Source organism: Arachis ipaensis, chromosome B08, assembly GCF_000816755.2.
Source record: "Arachis ipaensis cultivar K30076 chromosome B08, Araip1.1, whole genome shotgun sequence".
Taxonomy (NCBI): domain Eukaryota; kingdom Viridiplantae; phylum Streptophyta; class Magnoliopsida; order Fabales; family Fabaceae; genus Arachis; species Arachis ipaensis.
Window position 1 is genome coordinate 4,442,571 of NC_029792.2, and position 10,673 is coordinate 4,453,243.

The following is a 10,673-nucleotide window of genomic DNA, read 5'->3' on the forward strand; positions in this document are numbered from 1 at the left end:
CTTTTTTTGTTAAATGTTTTTGGTCGAAATGGGTGAAGAGTAGAATTTTCTGTCGTTTGTATTATTTTGGGTCAAGAATTCAACCCTCGATATATCGATACTTTATTATACTTGGTTGGATTGGTACTTAATTTGGGTGATTACGGCATCATGTATGATATCCCACAATGACCAATGCAAGCCCAAAGTATGGACAGCGTTAAGCCCAATCTTGATGAATCTCATGCAGCCCATCACCTGTTTTATATGGCACCCTGAAGACCAAAACAAATATGCCAAAATAGAAATAGGGGTAGCCCTAGAAGCCCAAACAAAAGGAACAGTAATCAAAAGTTTAAAAACATATTGATATTACAAAACAATACGTGTTTTAATACTTGAGAGATTTAATATGGCTATGTATGTATACCAGCTGGTATATATACACATTCAAATACGTACAAGTGCATCTCGTATGATTTTGATTATCGTTAATTAAAGAATAATTAGTAGGAGTACGTAGTAGTAGTGTTTATTATTGAGGGTAAAGTGCCTCACGTATGATAAAGCAATGATTGCTTTGTTTCTTTTGACAATAAAAGTTCTAACATCAAGAATCACTTTATCCTCTTTGCCACATGAAATATATATGATATCATCCCTTCTTTTTGTGGAACGATTTGGAAAAAAAAGTTTAATAAAGAATAATAATTGATATTCTTGTTCTGAATTCTGATCCTCTTTAAGAAAAAGCAAATAAAACGCGGGTTTAAGATACATTTGAAATTAGATTGGAACCATGCAAACGCAACGGTACCTTTGGATGATGAGCTTTTTCTCTCTTTTTTCTTCTTTATTATCACAAATACAATCCAACTTTGTCTTTGGTTTTCTTCAATTCTTTCACTCTTATAACATTCATTCTCACTACTTTGAAGTAATCATCATCATGGCAGGGGAAAGATCAACGGCCAAGAAAACTATCATTGGAAGCTTAATGCGGAAGAAGCTCTCTGACATCACCAATTCCTCACACCACCTTCAAGAACAACAAAAACCACCAGAGGATACTGCTTCTTCTAATTCTGCTGATAAGGATTGCATTCAACAACTTCTAAAGGTTTAATTTAATTTCTCTCATCTTCCTTGTTTTCAATTTGTGTTATTATTTAAGTACTTTAATTTTTCTGCTGCAGGAAAGAATGACTCTGCTGAAGCTCCTAGCTGAGAAAAAGTATCCTCTCATATAATCTATGGAAATATATAATTAGGAAGAATTTGCTTTTGTTTTCCTTGATTAAAATTGGAAACAGTAAAATAATTGAATGGACTAAAGCTGAGATGCAGATGTTAAGAGGCAATGTTCAAAAACTGCAGCTACAAAATTGGAATCTTGCTCAATCAAACACACACATGCTAGGGGTACATTTTACATCTTATACATTCATATTAATATCATTATTTTTACAGGGATAATAATTCTATCTAGTTGCTCTTGCAGGAGCTTAATTTAGGAAGGGAAAGGGTGAGTTTATATATATATATATTTCGGTAATGCTAGGGAGACAAAATTAAAAAAAAAAACAGTCAAAACTTGTTTTATTTAACATTCATTAATTGTCGCAACAATAAATGAATGGTAAATAAGACAAGTTATGACTGTTTTTGGCTGATTTTCTTTGGTTACCAAACATTTCCGTATATATTTAAACTGCAAATTTAAATTTCATTATCTTGCAATGATATAAACCTTTTGATGAAACTCATTTTTAGATAAAAGCATTGCAACATGAACTTGTATGGAGGGCTGCTTTATTTAAAGGGACCAAGACCAACACTGAGGTTGTAGTGGTATGTTTCTAACATACAATTCTGAGCTTCATTTAGTTTTGTACCTTAGAAAATGTTACATGTTAGGAAAAGGTGGAGATGAAGAATGGAAACTTGGCGGATGATGGAGATGATGAAGCAGGGAAACCATCCCCAGAAGCTAGCTATCACAAACAAAGGAACATGAATAATAGAAGAAGATCCATTAGGCGTAGATGTAAATGCTTGCACGGTGCTCATTCTCTCCTACAAATTTAAATCTATCAAATGTTTCTTTTCTTACACTTGTTATTTAATGGTTCTTGACTTGTTGTAATTTTTCAGCAACTCCTTCCCCAAAGAATCCACCAAAAACTAGACAAAAGGACAAAGGGGAGCCTCTAGAAGAATTGTTTGAGATAGAGGATGGTAGTTTTGTGGTGAATGTCACTCCATCAAGGCCTAAACAAAAAGCAAAACATGTCACAACACAAACAATCTCTGCTTCAAGATCATCTTCCTTCCGAATACCATTTCTAAAATCATAACTTCCTTCAAAACCACATCAACCATACTATATTAACATATACTCTAGTGTGTTGCATTTACCAACTTACTTATCTCACTAGTTTACTGTTTTTCTTAGTTCTTACATTAAATAACTATGTACTGTAGCAAACTTGGATTCCATTTGGGCTGAGTCTGATTGTTCAATTTGGGCCTTTGGATACATATATGGGCCGTTATTGCTGTAAAAAGTGCACATCATTTGAAGAGGCACAGAACAAAAAAGAATGCCACATAGACAAAGCGCGTGGGACCTATCTTTATTCCATTTTTATGCCTAACCCTACATACTTTGGCGTTTAGTTAACAATGATTTCATTTAATTTATATTCCTTACAATAAATATCTGTACTCATAAAAATAATTTACCTTACAGAATATGAAACAGTCGCTAATCCTATAATTCATTACTGTTCTTCCTTGCAAGTAAGTAGTATTATGTTTCCCATTTTGGAATGCATCACATTCACTAGCATAGCGGGTTTTATATTTAGGGCATATAGTGCTATAGTATGTCACCCTAGTATTATTAATAAGTACTAACTTTAGTTAATTTGGTCCCCAACTTCAGCCTTAACTATCACTTGGGATTCCAAAAACATGACATGATTGGAGATGGAATTGACGACCTACCTAAAATGACTTTAATATATATATATAACAAAGGGTTAGCTCTAAGTAGTGACCCATTAATTATTTTGGTGCTCTATTTAATGAAATTCTTCAAGTTGATGGATCCCACGCGGTTTAAATTAAACAAAGTTGGGGTGTTGTTACCCGCTAAGACCCCACTCTTGTGGACTAATCAGGGGTGTGTATGGTCCGATTCGGCTTAAAGACTCGGTCTGGCCCTGAATACTTTAGGGACTATTTTGGTGTGATTTCATCGGGTTTAAGACTGGATAAGGGTCTCAAATTAAACAAAGTTGGACTATTTTGTGTTATTAGTTATTATAAGACTATAAGTTAATGTTTTATGTTTAAAATGCATAAGCTTTTAGACTAATGCATAATATTGTGTTATTTATATTGATTTAAATATTTGGTGTTATTAGACAATATTAGTATTGATTATGGTTATGCTTTAATTTTAGAGAAGAGTTTGTTCTTGTTATATTTTTCTAAGTGAATTTTACCATGTCAAATAATGGTTGGAGTCTTAGAAATTTGAATATTTTCACATGTTAGCTTATAAGAAAATATCAAGGTAATGTAATGTTAACGGCTCGGTTTTCACCGAATTTTTATCCGATACAATTATGGCTCGAAAGTGTATAGGTTTCATCGGGTTTAGGGCCGGATTCAGGTCTAATAAATAGGTCCGTTATATATTTCGGGTCGGGTCTGAGTCACATCAAACCTGGTTTCACCCGGACCATGCACACCCTAGGACTAATTAATAATTAATTATCTAATTTCCCAACTTTATTACCTTATCAATGTAGGAGTATATTCCATCTTTCATATAACTCCAAGCTTTTGTATTTAAGGCCTTGTTTTGTTATGACAAATCCTGCAGAATCACTTTGATTTTTTTAGTAAAGTCTCATATATATTTGCAAATAAAACTTGCTCTTCTCATCACATGTCTACAATTGCTTATATTATTATTCAAATTACGGTACGCATGCATGTTATTAATTAGTTAGGTTTATAATAATATTTGTTCTCTGTCAGTACTTGGGAGTAACGTCTCCATCGTATATTTTGTATTATTGAAAGGGATTGAAGTGGAGGGGCACTTCTTTTTTTCATATTTGAATTGTTTTAGAGGGTTTTATATATTACTAGCAAGGGCTATTATTTTATATATTTATCATATACACTAACACACGTAGTTATGTATGTTGAGCACGAAGTTCTGTGTTTGTATGTATGCATGCTTAAAATCTATTAATTAATTATCTACCATATATATTTGCAATATTAATTGGAACATTTAGATAATTGGATTTGATGGATTGCGCGCCAAATCTCTCAACGCACGCATTTTCTTTTTGATACGTTTTTGTTTATTTAAATAAAAAGGGTTAAAAGTGGACAAGTCAAAAGGGGCATAGAATACGACTTTAATCATGCTCACTTTTGATTATTTATAGACCAGAGATATAATAATTCAATATATATATGACTCTCTTTAACTGCCACTGAAAGAAATTCGTTAATTCTTTTTCTACTGAAGAGAAACTGTAATTATTGTTGTCTCTTAAGAGACAATGTAATTAACTTTAATTTTGGATAACATCACTACTTTGATGTTTTAGCGCAAAATGATTCTTAGGCCACTAAACATCTATCTTTGTTAAGTTATTATCCTTTCCTTTCTTTAATTCTTTATAAAGCGATTCCTCTGTATGTATGCTTAAATTGTGTGTGGATTATCCATCTAATAATCTCTATTCTCAATAGTAAATAATTTCACATATTTAATTAAATTATTTAACATGTTATTTTTAGATACATGAATAATCGTAAATTAAAAGAGACTAATGGATGTTATAATAAGACTTTTTCATGTGGCATATTTTCAATCAAACATGATCTGGTACAGTATCAAAAGTGCAAGTGCGTGTAGAAATTTTCTCCCTCTCCCAAAGGTTCCGCTGCAATCAAATAACAAAGCATACACACAATTATTTAATACAAATAAATTAGACTACCATCACAACCTTTAGGGATAAGGTAGTCTCAAACGCAAAAAAGAATAAATTGAGCTAGTTTTAATTTTAAGGTTGATTTAATTTAGTCAATAAAACTACTCAATTAATCAATCTTGCTTTGATATATAATAATAATAATAATAATAATAAAATGTTATATAATCATAATGAATACTTGAATGATGGAAATTAAATTTTATATATATTTATTACTATTATTCCTGTTTCATTTGATCCGTTACTTTTTTTTTTTTTTTGTTTTTTTTTAAGATAAAAAATTTTGTAAGTAAAAAAAAATAAAGAAAAGGTATTTTTAGTACAATTTGTATATAAATAAGTAAAAGAATGATAATGACAAAATAAAAGAGATTATAGAAATATCTTTCATGTTGTAAAATCATTGAATATGGATGATAAGAATATCTTTTATTGAATATTTATAATTTTATCGAATTTTTAATTAGGTCTCTATACTTTTTTTCTTTTCAATTGAATCCCTATATATTTTTTTTCAGGGATATACAAATAATTTCACAATTTACTAACATTTTTTTGACGTTTAACATTAACAGAGATTAAATTAAAAAAGAAAATGTATAGAAACCCAATTGAAAAAAAAAATATAGGGACCTAATTGAAAATTCGGTAAAACTATAGAGACCTGTAGAATAATTAAACGTAATAATAATAGAAAAAGTCTAGGGGGCAACAACTTTCTTAAATTCTGACCAACATGTAACCAGCAAAAAAAAAGTGAGTCATTGGATAAAATCTCACACCATTAAAACTATCATTAATAGATATTTGATGACAAAGAAATATAATGAATTAAGAATATGTAGTTTGGTCTTATCTCACGTGTTTTTTTGTGTCTCTTATCCAATGCCAGAAACAAGATGCATGAGAATAATGGGACTATACCGATACCATGTTATTTGGCCGACAAAAGCACTGCCAAGAATATCTGAAATTGCAACCAAAATGGGGGAACCTCTCATCCACATTCTTCTATTTTTCATTATTGGAATTCCTTGTAAAGGGCTCAAACTCATTAATATTCTCATATATAAGTCTCAATATGTATCATTCTGTACTCCAATTTGCCAACCGGATCATACCCCTTTGCTCACTGCTCCGACCACCACCACCATTTTACGATAATGTGGGCCCATTTCTATCTATACATGTCCCACTCCCACCAGGTTACATATATATTATAATGTTTTTCAAATATTCACAACTTGTAGTAGAGTCCGCAGTTAGTTAAATAAAGGTTAAGGTTACTTAATTGGGCAAACTCTTTAGCGTCTATAAGCATTCATAAATTTTTCCTGTTCACTTAAATTTTAGAAAATTGACTTCATGATGATATGATATTAGATATCATTATTGTTAACTTAAAAAAACAAAAAACAACATAGAAATAATAAAAAAATTATATAAAAAATTCACATAAATCTAAAAAGAGTAAAGTATCGTTTTTGTCCTAACGTTTGGGGTAAGTTATATTTGTGTCCCTAACGTTTAAATCGTCCTATTTGTATCCCTAACGTTTATAAAAGTGATTCAATGTTATCCTACTATCAATTATACTAACAAATCAGATTATATTTTTCAATTATTCTCACTTGGATGTATTCATTCTCAATTAGGTCTCACTTGGATGTGTTCGATTTTAATATTATATCCACTATTTGTGTTTAGATTCAATTATGTTCTTAGAAAAGTGAATTATGTAAATGTTGTAGGAATTAGTTTCAACTTTTGATGAGCTATTTTTCGGAGTGGATTATCGATTCTATCCCAAATATTTGTATTCTAACTTCAAGAAGAGATTTTTAAAATTCAAACTAAAGCATTCATGATGTGTAATTGACAGCAGGATAACATTGAATCACTTTTACAAACATTAAGGATACAAATAGGACGATTTAAACGTTAGGACACAAATAGGATTTACCCCAAACGTTGGGGACAAAAACGATACTTTACTCATCTAAAAAAAATGACTTCATAACATATCTAATTTTGTAAGAATAGATCCAAACATATACAAAACATATTTTAGAAATTATGAGGTAAATATATATCACACTTTATTTGAAAAAAGCAAACTGAAATTCCCAAAGATTTCTTTGGGTATTTTTATTAGTTAGATGATGAATCAAGGTTTTATTGGGTTTCTTTGTTGGGTATTCAATTAGTTGATTAATAATCATAATTGTGAGCATCATGGCACGTCTAAACACTGTTGTAAATCATGGCTTCATAACATGCCTAAGATGATGTACCTTTACATGGAAATGAATAGGATCACTTCTTTATGCTCTTATAGGATCTTTATTCTCACTTTCTTTTAATAACAAAATGAGTGTATTAACGACTAACTACCGTCTAAATATTAAACTTTTGGTTGAGTGTGATATGAAATAATTAAGAAACATTGATAATGCCTATGAAATTATTATAGTGGATGCGAGTAGAAAAATGGGCACGCTTGCTATAAGTTGTATGATTAAACAAATAAATATATATGGCACTTATCACTAATTAATCAATGGTGTAAATTATAAAAAAGAATCCATAGTGTGCAGCACAATCTCCAAAAAGATCCTCAACGCTACAATTTAAATAACAACAATCTTAGGAACTAAGAGGGTACCAGCCAAATCTTTTTGGATAAATCTAAAATCTATATGTAGATGATATTTATGTTAGACATTAGGATGTTTCTTTTATTAAATATCAGAATGTTTTTTTTTTCATGCTAAATGGATGTTCTTTTATATATTTTATAAATTTTTTATATACTAAGAATCGGGATTGTTAGAAGTTCCGTGATCTCCGCCCCTATTTCTCCAACGTATCATTCAGAATTTTAATTTAGGGTGAGAAGCAATTAATATCAAATCTAAGTGTTAGCACCCTAATATTTTTCTTGTTATTATTACTAATCAAATTACTAATGCATTGAGATGGGACATAAAGGCGCGCGGCGCTCAATTTCATTCCTTTTGAGTTTGGACCTTTCTATTTATCAATTTGGATTATTACCTTTCTCTTTTTTGTTTTGAGCAGAAAACAACCACCAAATTTAGTAACGTGGTTAATTGGTAATAATAAGGAATATATTTGAACTCGCAAAGTCTTATCAGATTTGATTTTCATTTAGATATGAAGTTAATTTAATTTGTTAATTAAATTCTTAGATTGTAAACTTTAAAGATATGTATTTTTCTAACAGAATTGCTACACATACAAGTCATTTTAGTTTATAAGTCATACAAGTTGGGCCAAACCCAACAAAAAGAACGCTCATCTATACGAGCGCTACTCAACAGTTTTCATAGCGCACTTCGCGTTCCTCCTCCTCCTCCTCTTCCTTCTTCTTCTCCTTCTTCTTTGTGTTTTTCCTCTTTTTTCTTCGCGTGTTTCATCTTTATCGTTATTTTTTTATTACTATTGTTGTTGCTGCATTTTTTTCTCTCTTTCTCTTTCTATTGATTTTGCAACATTATATATATTTTTTTCTTCTTTGTTTGATTTTTTCCTCCCAAGAAGAATTATGAGAATATGAAATAAGAAGATGGAGAAGAAGAAGCAGCAGAAGATGAGGAGGAGGAAGAGGACGAGTTTTGAATTATGTAAAACTTATCAGCACACATACACCGAAAATTCTTAAACAATACACTCAAATATCTTCGTGTTACACCCAATTTGTTGCAAATACAGAAAAATATTTTCTCTAATACTGCAGTTTTTTGTTTTTCTTTTTTTTCTTATTTTTTTTCTTTTAGTTGAACGAATGTAAGTTCATCCTCTTCCAAGTAATTTTATACCATTATGTGTTTCTTCTTCTTTGTTTTATTTTTTTGTTTTTATTCTTATTAAAAGAGTAAAACAAGAAGAAACTTGAGATGATAAAACAAGAGAAAAAAAAGACGAATAAGAAAAAAAGAAGAAGAAGATGATGATGATGAAAAAGAAGAAGAAGAAGAAGCAGTAGAAAATGAGAAAGAGGGAAAAGAAGAGTTTTGAATTATACAAAACTTATCAGCACACATACACCAAAAATTCTTAAAGAATACACCCAAATACAGAAAAATATTTTCTTTAATGTAGAACTTTTATATTACATTCAATTCAAACCATCAACGATGAACAATAATTTTCACAAACAAAAACAACATTATTTACCCACAGAATCATTAACTACTAATGAAAACATTAATTAGAATCGAACCATACCTCAGCCACTTGATTGGATTCAAAATAATCAATTTTGTTCTGATTCAATTGACAATCTAAACTTGAATTATTCATTATCTTCAACATCGAGATAACTGATGATGGAAGAGAAAGAGAAAAAGAAAAAAGGAGAAGAAATTCCAATAAAAAAAAGAATGAGGAGGAGGAGGTGGTGTTGATAAGAGAGTAAAAGAAGAAAAAATTTGAGAAGGTAAAACAAAAAAAAAAGATGAATAAGAAAAAGGAAGAAGAAGAAGATGATGATGATAAAAAAAAAAAAAAAAGAAGCAGCAGCAGAAGATGAGAAGGAGAAAGAGAAAAATTTTTGAATTATGTAAAACTTATCAACACACATACACCGAAAATTCTTAAACAATACACCCAAATATCTTCGTGTTACACCCAAATTTGCTGCAAATACAGAAAAATGTTTCCTCTAATGCTGCATTTTTTTCTTCTTTCTTTCCTTATTTCTTTCTTTCTTTTAGTTGAACGAATATAAGCTCATCATATTCCAAGTAATTTTGTACCATTTTGTGTTTTTTCTTCATCTTTGTTTGATTTTTTTTATTTTTATTCTTGTTAAAAGAGTAAAATAAGAAGAAACTTGAGAAGATAAAACAAGAAAAAAAAAAGATGAATAAGAAAAAAAAAAAGATGATAATGATGATGACGGAAAAGAAGAAGAAGAATCAGCAGAAGATAAGGAGGAGGGAGAAAAAGAGTTTTGAATTATGGAGAATTTATCAGCACACATATACCAAAAATTCTTAAAGAACACACCCAAATATCTTCGTGTTACACTCAAATTTGGTGCAAATATAGAAAAATATTTTCTTTAATGCAGAACTTTTACATTACATTCAATTCAAATCATCAACGATGAAACATTATTCACCTACAGAATCATAAACTGTTAACAAAAAATTAACTAGAATCGAACCACACCTCAGCTACTTGATTGGATTCAAAACAATAATCAATTTCTTTTTGGTTCAATTGATAAACTGATCTTGAATTATTCATTATTTTCAACAACGAGATAAGGAGGAGAAAGAGGAAAAGGAAGGAGGAGAAGAAATTTCAATGAAAAAAAAAGGAGGAAGAGGAGGAGGAAGTGGTGTTGGTGACGACGATAATGAAAGAACGTGCAGCAAGAAGAAGAAGAAGAAGAACGTGCAATAAGAAGAAAAAGAACGTGTGCGCGTTGATTGAAAAATCTGTTAAATTAGGAAGTGTGCTAAAAGAGGTGCATCTGACGTGAAATAGAATATATGAACTTGTATGACTTATATGGGTAAAAGACTTGTATGTGGAGAAAAATTCTTTTTCTAGTAAAATACACATGGTTGAATTACTAATTAATCTACGTACGTAGTAGGTTTAGTTTAATGACGGAAGGCTATATTA

The 10,673-nt window shown here is 30.3% G+C and overlaps 1 protein-coding gene across 10 annotated transcripts; it reads left to right on the forward strand.

The window, feature by feature from the left end:
- On the forward strand, positions 635-2,623 carry LOC107611825 (SHUGOSHIN 2). 10 transcript variants are annotated; one of them, XM_016313718.2, is made up of 8 exons: positions 635-792; positions 936-1,099; positions 1,176-1,213; positions 1,293-1,401; positions 1,481-1,504; positions 1,753-1,830; positions 1,897-2,041; positions 2,134-2,623. In XM_016313718.2, exons 2-8 carry the CDS (start codon positions 977-979, stop codon positions 2,334-2,336), a joined length of 720 nt encoding a protein of 239 aa, XP_016169204.1. In that variant the 5' UTR covers positions 635-792; positions 936-976; the 3' UTR covers positions 2,337-2,623. The 10 variants fall into 10 exon arrangements, with proteins under 10 accessions (XP_016169204.1, XP_020964309.1, XP_020964308.1 ...); XM_021108650.1 differs by lacking the exon at positions 635-792 and having other exon boundaries at positions 799-1,099; positions 1,897-2,026; XM_021108649.1 differs by lacking the exon at positions 635-792 and having other exon boundaries at positions 799-1,099; positions 1,903-2,041.